The sequence below is a fragment of the Ammospiza caudacuta genome, chromosome 8 (genome assembly GCF_027887145.1).
Source record: "Ammospiza caudacuta isolate bAmmCau1 chromosome 8, bAmmCau1.pri, whole genome shotgun sequence".
Classification (NCBI taxonomy): Eukaryota; Metazoa; Chordata; class Aves; order Passeriformes; family Passerellidae; genus Ammospiza; species Ammospiza caudacuta.
In genome coordinates, this window is record NC_080600.1 from 17396612 (window position 1) to 17413462 (window position 16851).

General features: G+C 43.6%; 1 protein-coding gene across 2 annotated transcripts; it reads left to right on the forward strand.

Moving 5' to 3' along the window:
- Positions 1–7223: 7223 nt before the first annotated feature.
- On the forward strand, positions 7224–16452 carry BZW1 (basic leucine zipper and W2 domains 1). Of its 2 annotated transcripts, XM_058810022.1 has the most exons (12): positions 7224–7345; positions 7744–7817; positions 9581–9757; positions 11375–11469; positions 11715–11780; positions 12041–12176; positions 12748–12857; positions 12975–13145; positions 13410–13556; positions 13874–14012; positions 14831–14953; positions 15213–16452. In XM_058810022.1, the coding sequence occupies exons 2-12, from the start codon at positions 7754–7756 to the stop codon at positions 15242–15244; spliced, it is 1260 nt and encodes a 419-aa protein (XP_058666005.1). In that variant the 5' UTR covers positions 7224–7345; positions 7744–7753; the 3' UTR covers positions 15245–16452. The 2 variants fall into 2 exon arrangements, with proteins under 2 accessions (XP_058666005.1, XP_058666006.1); XM_058810023.1 differs by lacking the exons at positions 7224–7345; positions 7744–7817 and having other exon boundaries at positions 9680–9757; positions 11375–11380.
- The last annotated feature ends 399 nt before the right edge of the window (positions 16453–16851 follow it).

Consider the following 16851-nt stretch of genomic DNA (forward strand, 5'->3'; position numbering starts at 1 on the left):
TTTTTGCAAGACTTGTCAACAGAAAATGCAGATGAAAACCTGGCTGTCAGTTCTCCCTCTTGTCCCTGTCAGCTGCTGGTTCTTTGTTTTGGGTAGTGTGATGTGAACATTGCTTCAGTAAAGCAATGCAAATCCTGCTCAGAGGATTTTACATCTCTGACAAGACACATTGTTCAACGTATAATCCTGATTTGTACATTTGTCATGAGAGTATTACATAGTAAAGATCTAATCTGCTAACCCCTACTTTAAATGTTCTGTGGCTGTCTGAATCTGGGGCTACAGAAAGAGCACTTCATAGACTTTCTTCAACAGACTTATCTGTGCCTGATGGGGAAGTGTATTGCTGTTATATTTTCTTTTAACATATACAGCTTTTCCCCCCAGAACAAAATATTTCTGACAATAGAAATCCCAGCTGCTTCTAGTTGCATTACTTGTAGTAGTGACATTGATGATGACGGGGTCAGAATTGTGTGTAAATAATGATAAATTAATATGGAAATAATAATAACGTATGAATGGTATGAAGTTTCAGGGGTAAAAAGCTAACAAGTCCTAGTTAACATTAGAGTTGGATTGTAGGCCTAGTTAACATTAGAGTTGGATTGTAGCAAACAGCAGTTTCAAAGAATATATGTTAATTTCTACATGTTTAGCATTAGCTTTTGCAGTTCATTGCTGGCTTGCATTTTTTAAGCTTTTCTTTTTGTCAGCCTGACAAGTTAAACCTCTATTTTCGTCTTTGGAAGCACTGTCAGAGGAGGTATTTCCAAAATGCAGTGTCAGTATTTTAGTGACACTGACTGTGTGCTGTAAACAATCCCTTGGTTCCATTTGGCTTGCTGTTTTAGTGCATGCTTTATTTCCAGCTGCAGATGCAACATGCAGTTCTATATAGGGATTATCATATCTGGCATCAGATAATCAAACTAGTTTACAGAGCTGTTTCCACTGTTCTTTTAAAGAATAAATTATGCTTTCATTGGCATTTTTAGTTGTTTGAATTTTGTTTGTTTCTACAGCAACTCTATTTTTCTGCCCTGGAGTCTTAAACCTGATAGCTTTTAATACATAGTTAGTCATAGAAAATAGACAAATTTAATATGTATCTTGATAAGTAACATTCTGGATGTTCACTTTTGTGGGAATTGGTGGCTTCAGCTTTAAACCTCCAGTCCAAAACAATTATATGTGCTATGTGAAACGTGTTGGTGGAGCATTTGGGGGGAAGGTACTAAACCATCACTCTTTGTTGTAATTGCAGCTGTGGCAGCCAACAAGTAAGTTGATTTAACTAAATTAAAGGAGTTATTTAACTAAACTTAATTAAAGATGACAAGAGTAAATGAAAAAGGAACTGCAGTCCTGAACCATCCTTGGAGGGTTATCCTGATGACATCATCTTTTTATCTCTTTGGATAATCTTGGATAGAGGCTTGAAAATTCTCTGGCCTCCTGGTGATGGTATTCACTTACTGTCTGAAAACCAGAACAAAGCCATGGAGGCAGTTTCCCTCTGGTCTGGTCTGTAAAAATCCCAACAATTCAGGCCTCTCTGAGGCATGGTGGCATGAGTTTCACTCCAGATATTCAGTGAAAATGGTTTTTATCCTAATACATAGGTATCCTCACATCAGCCCTTTGTGCCACAGCTCTCCTGTACTTTGACTGCCTTGCTTTTCCCTGTCCTGTCCATTCTTCAGGGAATTTACATCTCTCTATTGAGAAGCTAAAGAGAAAACTACTGAAAAGCTCATTTTCTCTGCTTTGTTACTGCTGCCCAAAAAAAAAAAAAAAAAAAAAACAAAAAAAAAAAAAAAAAAAAAAAAAAACCCAAAAAAACCACAAGAAGAACTTGCTGAATCAGCCTAACCTCAGGCATGGTAGGTTAATAAGAAACTAAAACATAGAGTGGGCTGATTTATTGGCACCACTAGGAGTTTGGCCATGTACACGTAATGTCATTTGCAATCTGCATCAAGAGGCTGTAATAAAAGGGGATCTCGCTAATGTTCCTTTTAGGAGCAGGTGTCCACTCCATATTTTATCCTGGAAAGAAATATAGATGTGTTAATACTGGTGGACAGCACCCTGCCTTTGGAAAATAAAAGTAAGTGACATGAGACAAGGTATTTTGCCCAATTACTGGGTAATAGCTTCTTTTGAGGCAAATCAGCATAATTTCATTGACTGTCAAGAGCAGGAAACCAAAGTTCTCTTCTTCTGAAATCCTGATCCAGCACCAACCTTCCCAAGTCCTAAGAGTACCCTGATGAATTCCATGAATCAAAACAAAAGCTATCATCCTGGAGCCCATGCAATATCCAGAAAAAGCAGAGCCATCATCCCTTTTTTTTTTTTTACATTGGAATACTGCTAATATCCTAACTGCCCTATCCCATCTGCAGATGATAAATATGTAACTCAGAATTTAATATGAGCCACTTCTCAGACATAATGCCAGCTCTGCAAGGTAATGCAAGCTCAATCTTGTAGAAAACTCTTATTTTTGACTTCTAAATCCTCACATTAAAAATAAAAAGATAAACAGTGCCAGCACTGAAATCAGCTTGGTAAGTGGTAGTGGCAGGTGTATGAATTGAGCACCCTAAAACCTTCCAGAACAGGGTTTATGGTTTGATATGGTTTGGATAAAGAAGACACGAGGAGTTGGCTTTTCTGTGGACTCTTGCATGAGTAGTAGTTTGGCTGATGACTGTTTCTGGGAGAGATTGCTTATATTTTTAATTTTGCTGAAGATCTTGCTCACAAAGATACTGTTTGACTCTGGTTATGATTAGAATAGGTTTAGAACAGGTTTGGGAAAAGAAAGGAGGAAAATTTCATTTTTGGTTAAGTCTTGTATTAATCATAAGACAAGGAATGGGACTGTGATTGACATATGTCAGTAGCATATGTATTTCATATTACTCTGGGTATCCATTGCCTGGCTATTAGGAAGTGCAATACAGTACCAGCTCTGGCTGGTTTTCACATGCAGTATCTTCTCTCTCACACAGATGGAAGATGTAACCCACAACTAGTGGACTATGCCCTTTTATTCAAATTTCTTCCAGAGTCAGTGAAGTTATTTGCATAACTACTTTGTGTGGTTTGCTTTGCCTCTGGTTTCTTCAAAATGAGGATGGCAAGAAAATGCACCCTCCCCCCTGAGTTCTCTGTGTTTTTTCAGAGCAATGCCTTCAATCTGCCCTTCCCATGTCTTGCACTTCCCTCACTCCAAGGGTTGGCAGGACAGAGCAGGAGCCTGCTGCAGAGTACTGATTTCTGAATGAGGCAGGAGCCAACTTCCCTCCCCATATCAGTCCCAGCCAACAATTACACAAGAGTTTCTGCAGAAAGCAGGGCAAGATGGCAATGGTGACATTGTTTCCTGACAGCCACCTCACAGGTTTTCCATTGCACTCATCCTTTGGCACTGTAAAAGGAGATACATCTGGAGTTGCTTAATACCTTGTCACTGGGCCCAAATTTCTCTTTATAAGTTAAACAGGAAAAAAAGGGAATATAAAAATTAAAGTAGTAAAGCACAGGAGCAATTATGAAATAAAGAGCAAGATTTTACCAGCCATTCTCCCATCAATGCATATCCAGTCAGAAAGCAAACTAAAAAAAAAACACTTTGGGAGACTGGAAAATAGGAAATGTCTGATGAAACTATGTCAAGGTCCATTAATTAAGGCTTTCAGTTTAAAAAGCCCCATGGACCCCTAGGGCATAACAAATCTGTTGTGCTCTAGGCTGAAAATTTCTCTATGAAAAGGGACACAAATTGCATCAGGCAGACCTGCAGGCCCTCTCTTCAATAGCAGCCAGCTAGAGACCCCTACCTCAACCTGGCTGGGGCTGGGAATTCTGCATCCATCCACTTCTGCTTCCTTCTGTGCAGGATATCCAGCAGTCAAAGTGTTTGTCAGTGGTAGAACTTCTCAAATTTACAGAAGTCATAACCAAGGTCAAGAACCTTCATGGGCTAAGTGTCATGCAAAAACTTGTTAACAACTTAGAATAAAGATCAGTTTGTTATCCAGCCCCCAGGAGATAATGTATCATCTCCAGGAGTGCACTGCAGGCTTTCTTTGCTAACATCATGGTGCCCACAGTTCAATGCAGTCTCATTAAACTGTATTGCATAGTGGAACCTTGTATGTCAGTTCCTGTAAGCTCACCTGTGCCATGGAGATATGAGCTTAATTACCTGTTCAATTACAAGAGTGCCACTGTTCACTAGAGGTAAGTTGGTTGATTTCCCAACCTTTTATAACTTGATAAAATTGAGATATGTGTGTGCAATGACATTTGTGTGGCTGATAAGGAACTTGCGTTTGTGAGTTGGTTTTTTTCCTTAGCAAAATAATTTTTTTATATTTTATTTTGGTTTCCTAAAGACAAACTTGGAACCTGTAAGCCATGGGTTTGGATTATAGATTAGTACTGCTTTCCTAAAGATCAGACAACCAGATGAGTCCTTCAGCCACTTACTGACTGCAAGCATTCCTGCAAGAAAGAACTGTCATACTTACACACACACACATATATAAAACACCATCTTGATGGAACAAGATATAAGCACCAGTTCTCTTGTGCTGCCAAGTAAACAACCTGTCATTAATGTGTTTCATGCTACACTGGAACAGTTCTGGTGTTACCTCAAGAACTTGAAATAATTTGCATGCAATTTTGAAAATACCTGCAACAAAGAGCAGATCCCAAGTTAGTACCATTTTGTCACTTCTACATCCAGTTTGAGAGTAACAACTGTTATCTTTGATTTTTTTTTCTGTTCTTCCAGCATATGGAAAATCCCAAGACTCAGAATGAGACACTGTAAAAATTAATGATGGGCAATGTATCAACATTGCAGTAAAACAGAGATTCTAAAAGTCCATACTGCCCAGTATTTCTAGGCACAGATGTATTACCACCCCAGTAACCCACCTCAGGCCTGCTCCACATCTCTTTGAACCACTCACTCTCCCAGAGGTGGAATATAATCACTGCTATTCACTGCCTTGCCATCGCATACTCCTCCTCTGTCTTACCCACGGTTCTGTCCCTCCTTTCCAGCAAAATGCTGAAGCAGGACAAAGTCAATGCATTTCATCCCAGGTGAGGAGAGGGCCCAAGGTGGGGGTAGGAAGGGTTAAGAGCAGGACAGGCTCCCAGGAGCAGCTGTTTCCCTACCAGAGGTGAGGTTGCCCATAGCAACCACCAGCAGATGTGCAGAGCAGATGTGCAGCAGGTGACCAAGAGGGAAAGGTGGAGGGCTGAGGGGAACCATGACAACACAGTTCATTATAGGTGTGGCAGCTCAGCTGTGCCAAACAACTGGCACTCTGACAGACATTGTTTTGGAAAGGGTTTTGGAGTGATCCAGTGGCAGCTGTATGAATCTTGATGGAATATTTCCCCATGAGGAGAGCAGTCTGAAAAACAAGTGTAAAGGTATTGGAGAGGGAGAAAAGGAAATGGCTGAGCCAGTGTAGGTATCAATATTCAGCTTAGATAGTTCAAAGCCATAAAATTAACAGTTAGAACACATTTAACAACATTATTCTGTGCCCAAACACTAGCATAAGAAACAACTCTGGAGATGCTCCATGGGTATTGCATTAGTTCAGATCCTGAGCTCATTTACATAAACACAAGTTTATTTTCGTTTACTTCACTGATGACAGTGCAGGCCTAAATTAGCATAGTATAGAAAAGTGTTACCTGAGTGTTACCTGCACACACCCTCAAATAAATCACATTTAATCTAAATCTGTAGAGATGAAAAAAGATCTTTTACACTGGTAAAATTTTCCTGTTCCTTTCTCTTGGTAAAGTGTGAGAAACTATAGCTAATGGAAAAAGCTCAATTGGTAATGAGCTTTGCAGTTTTGTCATATCAAAGACTTTAGGGAGCTGACAACAGGAATTATTATTATATCTTTGTGTTTCCTTAAAACATGGTTTTAATAATTTCTGGTTTTTCTTCTTGGCTTTTTAATTAATTGTGATTTACACAAATGCTCTCTTTTTAGAATGAGCACCAATGTTATCAGTGCCTTGGGTTTAGAATTAATGGACAAATATTTGCCAATATTAAGGTGAAAATGCTTCCTCTGAATGTGGTATTTTTGAAGTCAGTATTTTGGGGATTTCATCAGGCTGTTAACTGGAATCTGAAAAAATGTTTCTTGAATAAAACTTGTAAGGCATGGTACTACTATTTCATGGCACTGGGATATATCACCAGTATTGTTTCAAGGACAAAATAGTAACAAAAATGGTATGAGATGAAACCTGGCTCCTATTGACAATAAGAATGATTGTGTTTTCCCTGCTGCAGCCCAGGGATTTGGTCCATTTATACACCTGATAACTGGTCATTTCATGAGCTTTAGTCACTTCAACATTACACTTAAATCTGGTGGAAATTTGCAGTTGCATACAGTCTAGAAGGAAGCTTGTGTTCTCTAAGTTGGTTTGGTCTTTTGGGGAGCAAAGAACTGAGCTGCAATTGCATCTCCTGTCCTACACCAGCACAGAGTATTCCCCATGTTGTCTCCAGCTCTGTGCTGCTGTGTGTTCGGCAGCCCATCTCTTTTGCACAGCGCTTAAAGGGCTTCCACTAATACAGTGGGTGTGCTTATGCGGTCTGCTAGCAGACAGACTGCCTACAGCCAGAAGGCATGATGAGACCTGTTGAGGTGACTGCTAGTGACAGATCCCGTGTTTAAACAGCAGTAGAGAAGGCCTGTGCTTTGCTCTGTGTCAGACGGGCACAGCTTGTAACTGATAGTCCTGTCTGCACACACTACAGTACGCCAAGTGCTTGTTACCACCAGGGTCTGAAAGAATAAATTATTACAACTGCAAAGCAAATCTGGGGTCCAGTAGCACAGCAGGAATGGTACTGAAGTTCGATGGACCGCAGGTTCCGGCGCTGGACCCGCACTTATCACCGCGCTCCGTGGGCCGCAGATCGGGCCAGAGGGGAAGTGTCCCTGCGGTGCCGGGCCGGCTCCGCCGCAGGGAGCGCGGGGGACATGGGCGCGGTCACCCCGGCAGGGCTCGGCCGGGCAGCTCCTCTGGCGGGGCAGAGACCCCCGGGAAGAGCCAGGAGTGCGGCCGTACGCGCGGCCCCGAGAAAGCCGGCCCCGTTCCCCGCCCCTTCCCTCCATCCTCTCGGGCGGGGCGGGGCGGAGCGCGGCCCTCCCCTCTTCCTCTGGCGTCGGTTCCGCTCGCAGAGCTCTCGCTGCCACCGCTCCTCGCTGCCGTTCCTGCCCGTCTCCGCTCCGGGCCGCTCGGGCATTTTCTCTCTGCCTTAAAGTCGGTGAGGAGATGGGCGCGGGTGGCGGGCGGCCGGCTGCGGCAGCCTGGGCCGTAAGGGCCGCGCTGCGGTGGAGGCCGGGGAGGGAGGGGGTGCACCCCTTCTTCCTCCCTGCACGGGTACCCGGGCGCGGGGCGGCCTGGGCGGCAGCGGAGGCACCGCCAGCTCGGGCCGTACGGCGGGGCCGAGGGGCGAGAGGCGCGGGCACGGCCGCGGGCACGGGCACTGGCACCGCGCGGGCCCCGGCTCCGCCCTGCGGCCGCCTCCGCCCGGGGAGCCCGGTGCGTGCCGGGAGCCGGGCGGGGGCCGGCGCCGCCCGCAGCCGCCCAGCGCCGCGGGAGCGGGAGGGAGGAGCGGCCCCTGCCCGCAGCGTCCTCACGGGTGTCTCTGCTTCCTTGCAGGGTGTCTTTTATGAATAATCAAAAGCCGCAGAAGCCGACACTATCGGGCCAGCGTTTTAAAACCAGAAAAAGAGGTGAGTTACCGCACCGTGCCCGCTGCCAGGACCGGCTGCCAGCGATATGTTTACGGTAAAACCTCGGTTTCTGTCAGTAAGCAAACCAGTGCCTTCATGTGTTCACCGTAAATTTTTTACATGAGACTATGCTAAGTGCAGAGTCTTGAGGCTGACTGGAACTTTTTCTGCACTAATAAAAATATTAGTATTTGGCCGTCAGAATTGTCACTGAATTTGCTGTAATAACCTTTGCCTTAAAGATGGTCATTCTAGAACTGTCCTGAGGGTGTAGCCTACAAGCAGAAGGATCTAGTACCTCTGAATTACAGGGGAACTCCAGCACAAGCTTGTTGCAGGTTAATGCATACATCTGAGGAGTATCTAACATAGTAAGAATTTCAGTCTTAGCCACTGGATAAAACTTATATTTTCTTTTTTTAAATTTTTAAAAATCGACAGAAAGAACCTACAACAAAATCCCACAAATCCCCCTACCCACCTATCTCCCAGTCAACGTCCAAAAAACCCCTAAGTATGGGATATTCAAAGGCCTGTCTCTCTGCATGCACAGTTACTTCCATAAGAAGAGTTAGTCACTGAAGAGGTGGGATGAGTGACTTAGTATTTTGTGGAGCTTTTTTCCAGCCTGAAGAGGAAGTAGGGACACTCTTAAAGTTTCTGTTCAGTACAGTTTAACTTGTATACCAACAGTGTTCCAGCTCTAACAGGCAGCTTTAAGCATGCTGCACATGCAGAAGCAACTTGAATTTATAGAACCTGTTTGAATGTCAAAGCACCTCAAAAATGTCTTAAGCATTAGAGTTTGCTGTGGTCTGTCCCGCAGATGAATGCCAGCAGCCAGGGGTTTAGTCTCTTTAAGCATTTAACCATAGTTTGGCTGTGAAGCAACTCTTCTGGAAGAATAAGCTCTGTGGTTATGCCCTGGAAAATAACTGATCCAGTATTTCCAAACTGGCACCCAGCTTTTACCAGTGTGTTTATACTTGAATTGACACTGGACACCAGTATGCCCTACTAGCCTGCTAACAGAATTGGCTAAGCTGTGCTGTAGATAGCACTCAAAATAAGATCTGCAGTTGAGTTCTCGTGTCTTTGGAAGCTTCTAATCTCATTATTTCCATAATCTAAGGACAAATTGAGATGAGGAAAAGCTGAAGACCTCTTTAAGGCTTTATGTTAGTTATATGGGTGGATTTGTTGCATGTTGACTATGCCCTGCCTGTAGTAAAAACAAGGCAATGATCAGCTGATGTATCAGGTGTGAAGATGCATCTGGAGTGTTCTGTTTAACAACAGTAAAGGTTGCTAAATAGCTCTGCAGTTAAGGCCATTAAATTAGCTCCTATGTCTACATTTTCCCCAAGCACTTGAGGAAAAGTTACTGCCTCAAACTCACCTAGCTGCAGGTTGAGATGAGGGGACAGTCTTCACAACCAAAAAGCAAATTTCCAGGTGACTCGGATGTAATAATGGTACGCAGTTTGTCAGTCAGAAGATTTCATCTGAAACAGAGAGAGGCCTAAAAAGCTGAGATAAAACATGAGTAATGGAGTTAAATGTACAGAATTATCGGGGTATGTATTAAAAATTGTCTTCCAGCATGAGCTAAGTCTCTGGTTTTGGAGGGAAAGAGTGATCTATCATGAGAAGAGGGGTATAAGAATCAAACTGAGAAGTCAGGTAACCTTTATTAGAGCCAAGTAATGATCATCACAAAGAACTCTTAATGGAAGTCTTATTTCAACATTTTTGCTTTACAGATGAAAAAGAGAGGTTTGACCCTACTCAGTTCCAAGACTGTATTATTCAAGGTTTAACTGAAACTGGCACTGACTTGGAGGCAGTAGCAAAGTTTCTTGATGCTTCTGGTGCAAAACTTGATTATCGCCGCTATGCAGAAACACTTTTTGACATCCTGGTGGCTGGTGGAATGCTGGGTAAGTCCCTGTGATGTGGCTGCTGTCAGCTTCATTCACTTCACTCTGCAAAAGCTGCGTTTCCTTTCAGTGCAAAATCTCTGCTAAAGAGCCCATTGAGTGTGTAGAACAGGGTTTGAGCTAATCTGTGGTAAATCACCTGATCATCTTGGTGCCTGAGCAGTTACTGTAGAAATGCTCTCTATAACCTGCCTCAGTTTTACTTGAGTCTGTTTGCATTCCTTGAAGTGTAGATTGTACAAACTCTGCTTAGAAGAAAGTACTTTGGGTTTTTGGGTGTGCTGGGTGTGGTTGGTTTTGTTTGTTTGGCTAGTTTTTGCTGGCTGGGGATTTGGTTTGGTTTTTTTTTTAACCAGGAGTAGATCTTGACTCTGATCAAGATCACTTCTAATGATGAGAGACGGGTGATTGCTTGTTTCAGATGCATGGTCTGTAGTAACAAGACCAGTAGTTGCCCTGAAAGATTCTGACATGTTCCTATGATTTATGCATCCTGCCCTGTTACTTTGGAAAGGAAACTTGTTTACAGAAGGATCTGAATTGCTTAGTCTTGGACATGCTGTTACAAATAATTTGTTGTTGACAATAGCGAGGTCATGGGCTCTAGCAGCCATCAGGGAGTGAGAAATGAGAGGGTGGTCGAGTTGGCAGAGAACACAGGGACTGAGGAAGTGAAATGTGATGATGAAAATTCTTGCAAACTCAGGTACACACTCTGTGTACAAAAAGGAACAGATGCTCACTAACCAGGTAAGCACATACTGTAATGGTTACAATATGTGGGTTTACATTCAAGAGTCTTAACCAGTGGCATCCTCCTGTGTTAGGAAGTGTTCCTTCTAGGAATGAGTCTGATGGGGAAGGGAAGAAGGCATTGCTGTTAGTAGTGATATGGGGTGCTTTACTCAACTCCCTGTCTGTAACAAGTAGCTAAGGAAGACCAGCTTTGATCTTCAGTCAGAGGAAGCCAGAATAAAAACTGACATCCTGTTGCCTTACCAGCTTCTGGTTTTAAAGTCATTTTCTGACTAATTCATAACAAAGGATCTCCATTGTATGTAGAATGGCATAGAAATTGATGATGAGGTGTTCTGGCACCAGAGCTGGTGACCTGAATGCACCTTCATTAGTGAAGCAGCCTAAATAACTAAGGTTTCAAGCTCATCTCTGCAGCACTGAACTTTGGACTGTGTGTCTCTTCATGTTTCAGTCTGCTGTTGTAACTTACTGTCATGTGAAAGGCATGAAGCAGCACTATTGCAGCAGACACTGAAAAGACACTTGCTGGAATTAAGCAGCTTCAGTGGCTTCCTTTAAGGGAAGAGGAGCTCATATGGCCTTGTTAACTTACTCATATGGAAACAAGATGTGTTGTCCATCCCTTTAGCAGTAGGCAGCCAGAATAGTTAATGTTCAAATTACAGCTGATTGTAAAGTTCTGGTGCAGCAGTGGAACACAGGGAGATGTAGAGGTGTCTGTGGGTCTGTGGTGATCAGGTCATTGAGTTCCTCATGACAGAAAAATGTGTTGCATGCTATGGGTGCTGGAGTTGTGCTTGGAGACTGCTCAGTGCCCTCACTGGGAGTAGCACTACTAATGCTGAAATCCTCCTGCAGCCCCGGGCGGGACCCTGGCAGACGACATGACACGCACAAATGTCTGTGTGTTTGCAGCACAGGAAGACCTAGAAACCATGCAAGCATTTGCTCAGGTTAGTGCTGAAATTAGGGCAATTTCACTTAAAGCTATTTAATGGTCAAAAATTAAATGTTTGTGTAATTGTGTGTTAACGTAAAAATAACGCATGGCTTTAAGCATACTGGAAGTGGTAGAGCAGCAGTGTTCCAAGCTGTGGGTGCTCTAAAGAGTTCAGACCTATTTTACTGAACTTAGTTTTTAAAATTCAAATCAAATGATAGTTCACAGCAAAAGATAATGTACTCTGTGTCTTTCTAGGTTTTTAACAAGCTAATCAGGCGTTACAAGTACCTGGAGAAAGGCTTTGAAGATGAAGTCAAAAAGGTATGGAGTGGTTTTTTTATCAACAGACAAATAAACCTTCACGTTCTGCTAGTTAATCACTCTGTAGAAAGGTTATATCATAAAATGGATTATTAAAATACAACCCTTGAAAGTTGTTCATAGAAGAATGGCTGGTTTGCATGACTACCAGTGACTGATGCTTCTGCTAGCTTGATGAAACAAAAGTGTTCAACACAGGCAGTGGCCAGAGTTTAGTAAGACGTGGTAGTTTTATGCAGCTCTTCTTACTTGTGCTGCAGTTGCTGCTGTTCCTGAAAGGGTTCTCAGAATCTGAGCGGAACAAGCTGGCCATGCTGACGGGTATTCTGCTTGCCAACGGGACACTCAATGCATCAATTCTCAACAGTCTCTACAATGAGAACTTGGTTAAAGAAGGTAAGTGTGGCCCAGCTCCTCCCTTAGGGAGGGAGACAGAACCATGACAAGTAGGTGGAAATTGTGATGACACTACATCTGTGCAGCTCACAAGCTTCCTCTGGTGATAGATTGACTACAGGATTAGCAGAGGTAAATGTGAACCCCTGTGAACCTGGAAGATCTTGTTAAGACTTCAGAAAATCAGTTTCTTGAGAAAGCTTGTGTGTAAGACTTCCCTGCCTGACACTGGAGGCTGCCATCACTAGTGTTGCCCAGCAAGGCACCACTGTATTTTTGAGAGGGACCTTTCAGGATGCAAAATGTGTGTCATGTCTTTAGGTTACTTCCTAAATTGCAGCAGGAAGAGTTGAGTTTAATACAGGGAAGACTTTGTGATGCTGAGTTGTAGGAAAAGGCCAGTTGGAGGCTGCAGTGTCCTTGGGCAGGGAGAAGTACTGCAGACTGTGCTGGGGTTGGAGGCACAACTGCTGCTCTGAGCACAGTCTGACAGACGAGGTACCCTGTACTCAGGCCTTATGGTTCCCTGTGTTTTGAATTTCACTAATATAGAACTAATCTGACTGCACAGGTGTTTCTGCAGCTTTTGCAGTCAAGCTGTTCAAATCATGGATAAATGAGAAAGATATCAATGCAGTGGCTGTCAGTCTTCGCAAGGTAAACATGGACAACAGGCTCATGGTGAGTACCACTGGAACCACTCTGCTGCTCCATAAGCCACTTTCGTGAACAGCATTTGCCAGCAAAGTACTCAACACACATTTCTTCTACAAAAGAGTTGTAAAACTTCATTTTCAGGAACTCTTCCCAGCCAACAAACAAAGTGTTGAACACTTCTCCAAGTACTTCACTGAAGCAGGACTAAAGGAACTGTCTGAGTATGTTCGGAACCAGCAATCCATAGGAGCCAGGAAGGAGCTGCAGAAGGAGCTGCAGGAGCAGATGTCCCGGGGAGATCCATTCAAGGATGTAGGTGTTTGTACACGAGGTGCAGGTGCTTTCTGGGCCTCTGTCGTACTGAACTTAGCTCTCACTGGGAACTGAAATGATGGACGGCGGGGGGGGGGAGGGTTGATATGAGCATTTTGGTCTTTCCTTAATGTCCTGAATCCTGCTATATGATCAGGAAGGTTGGTTGTCATTCTGAAACCTTCTGGGTTACCTTTAGAAGAGAAGTTTTAATTTAGCTTAGTGCCATATGTGGCCTCTTGCTTACTCTTACTCTCCTGGCAGATCATCTTGTATGTGAAGGAGGAGATGAAGAAAAACAACATCTCAGAACAGACTGTGGTAACCATAATCTGGTCAAGTGTAATGAGCACAGTGGAGTGGAACAAAAAGGAGGAGCTGGTAGCAGAGCAAGCCATTAAGCATTTGAAGGTATTGTAACTTCAGTACAGACTTTTGCACCCCTTAGGTAGAGCCTGTTTTTCCTTCTGTCTGCAGCTCCATTTTAAATGTTAAAGCTACAACTCTGCTAGTGCAGAGACAGAATGAGATGCGGAATTCTTCCCCTTGTGAGGAGTATTACAGGCCAAGGGCCTGAGGCAGAGGCAGTGACTGCTGCAGAGCTGTTCTGGGGTGTGGCTGTGGTTGCAAATTTCTAAGCAGTGGCTGATGGAAACTGCAAAACCAGCTTTAGTCAGGTGGTAAATAAGCAGTGCGCTGTGTGTGCCAATCTGATGTTCTTGTTACAGCAATACAGCCCTCTACTTGCTGCCTTCACCACCCAAGGTCAGTCAGAGCTGACTCTTCTGTTGAAGATTCAGGAGTATTGTTATGACAACATTCACTTCATGAAGGCCTTCCAGAAAATAGTGGTGCTCTTCTACAAAGGTAACTTTGTGGGGTTGTAGTTTCAGGGGTTTGTAGGTTTTTGGAGGGGCTGGTTTTGGTTGGTTGGGTTTTTTAAAGCTTCTGAAACAGGGGAGATCAGTGCTACAAGATTGCATTTCCTAAGCTAAAGAATTTTCTACCTCATGTTAGTAAAAATGCAAAGGTGCATGTGGCTGGCCCTTTGCACATGGGGAAGTGCAAGACAAAGATGCTGCCTGTCTACAGTAGATTGCTGAAGAGTTGCAGAACAAAGCTAAATTTAGATTTTTAAGGCATTTTTTAAGTTCCATGATAGTTTATTCTTCTTAGTTCTCTTAAACATCGAGTGTGAGCAGCTGAAGTTTGAGACCACCAATATGTTTCAGGCTCTTTTTAAATGTCTGATAAAAGGTGGTAGTGAAAAAACCAAGCTGTGCAGCTATGGAAACTTGTTAAACTGAAGACTGTGCTGTACTTGTTAAATCTAAACACCTGCACCACAGGAAGTGTTTACTTTGGACTTCAACAGAATTTGCATCTGTTCTTAGCTGTCAACTGAACCTTTGCTTAGTGTGCCATCTCAAATAACTCCACAACCCTCCACACTGTTAGTGGGAGTGAAAGTGCAGCTCCTGGATACAGTACTGAGGAAACTCCCAGCATGAGGAACCATCCAAAATGCCTGGTTCTCTGAATTTCAAAGCTGAAGGCACTCCTAGTGCAGGTCTGTCCAGCTGTACCCAGAGGAGTACATGGTGCTCCTAGGAGAGGAAGCAAAGGCTGCCACTCAGGTTCTCAGCAGTTCACTGTGTTAACACTGCTCTTGTCCGTCTTTACAGCTGAAGTTCTGAGTGAAGAACCCATCCTCAAGTGGTATAAAGATGCCCATCTTGCAAAAGGAAAGAGTGTTTTTCTGGAGCAGATGAAGAAGTTTGTTGAATGGCTCAAGAATGCTGAAGAAGGTAACCATCAGCTTAGCTCCTATGTGGAGCTTGTTCATTTTGGGAACCCTAATGCAAATAATGCTGTGTTTTTGAGTGGGGGATGTTAATTGCCCCTCTGAGACTAGTGTGCCCCCTCCCCTGGTCCTGGCTAGAAAAGCTTGCCAGGACAATCCCTGTGGATCCAGCAGCAGCTGTTGTGCAGGATGCAGGGCAGCAGCTGAGCTCAGGGCTGGGGCTGAGCCATGACCAGGCTGCTGATGAGGTCTCTCTGTTGCAGAGTCGGAGTCTGAAGCTGAAGAGGGTGACTGACCTGTGAAACTCTGGCCTCAGTAAAGCAAACAGGAGCTGTAGATAAGTGTCATGTCTCATGTGTCCTTCTGATTCTTACATCCTACCTCCCTGTATCAAGCATGATATAAGGGCTCTCATGGCAATTTATTTTAACTGTTTTCTATAGTTAATGGAATACTGGATTTAGTTTTTAAAACCATGTTCAAGTAGCTTACAGGAGCTGTTAGATTTGACTCTTAACCTGCATTTGTCCTTTCAGTTACCTTCTACCTCCTGTATTTTCTACTGTAATAATGTAATATAAGGCCTTCCACAGTGAAATCCATTTCATCTGTTGGGATTTCTGTCTGTATTGGAGTAGATGTGATATAGTGAGTGAGACTGAAGGCAGTCTGCTTGCAAATTAAACTATAAAAAAGCCTCCCAAGGGAAGAGGCAATGGCTTGGGTGGCACTGCAGTCTGTACCACCAGATAGCCCCTGTCATAGATGGTTGTCCATGTCCCCAAGTACTTTGTCATCCCTTTACCAGACTTCCAGCATAAAGCAATCCTCTATTCCAGCTGTGGGGAAGATGGGATCCCCACTGCTGGAGAGAAGCTGTTGTGGTGGCAGGAATTGGTTACCATGGTGGGGCATGCAGAGTGGCATCTCTGAGCCTGCTGGCTGTCACACTGGTGGCCCATGCTCCTGAGGGACTATCAGGTGCCCTTGCAGCTCTCGGGATGCCTTCCGTTTCCCTTTCCCTCATGGAAGCACAAGCAGTGCTGTTCCACACAGAGCTGCCCAGCAGCTTCCTTGAGCCAGGCACTGCTGCTGGCAGGGCTGGGGCAGGGGAGCAGCTGCTTTGTGCTGCTCTGTAAATGCAAAGCTGCTGCAGCCTAAGGCAGCCAAGCACCACCCCTCCCCCCTCTGAGGTTTAGAGATTCTTTTATGCTGGCAGCTCACACGCTAAACCAAACAACTTATCTGCTCCCTGAAACTTTAATTCCTAATGGAAATTCTCAGGACAGTTCAATTCAGAAAGATTGGGAAAAAAAGGTGAAGTCTGTACTGTTATAAGCTAACAGTGAGCATTAACTGAAGTACTGGTAACCAGAGTACACCTACTAAAATAAATGAAAAAATTGGTCATCACAATGCAATCTGTTCAATACTACAGTGATCTTCCTTACTTTGTAACTTTTTTTTTAAGCAAATAAAGGCCATCGTTACACTTAATGCAAAGAGCTGTCTCTGCTCCTTATTTGAAAAGAAAGCAAAGCACCACTGATACTATAAAGTACAAGGCAGTGCTAGGTCTTTTGCCTAAAGTCAAAGACTGTTGAATAAAATTAAATTAAAATACTATATTGCTATTAGGGTGCTCTTTTCCATGTTGAAAGTGCTAACATCCCCTGAGTTTGAAAACCAGGTTCATCTGTATATTAAGTAAGTTTTATGTGTCAGTATTTGGTAAGTATCCAAGAAGTCAACTAAAAAGTAAGGCAGTTACAATATAACCAAATGTTCAAGTTTCTTTGATCCCTGTGCCTCAGCCTGCTTAGCTGCAGGAGCCTATGCCCTCTTTCTACCTTTTGATGGAGAGAAGAAAGAAAAGTGATGCACGATAAGAGCAGTGCTTGT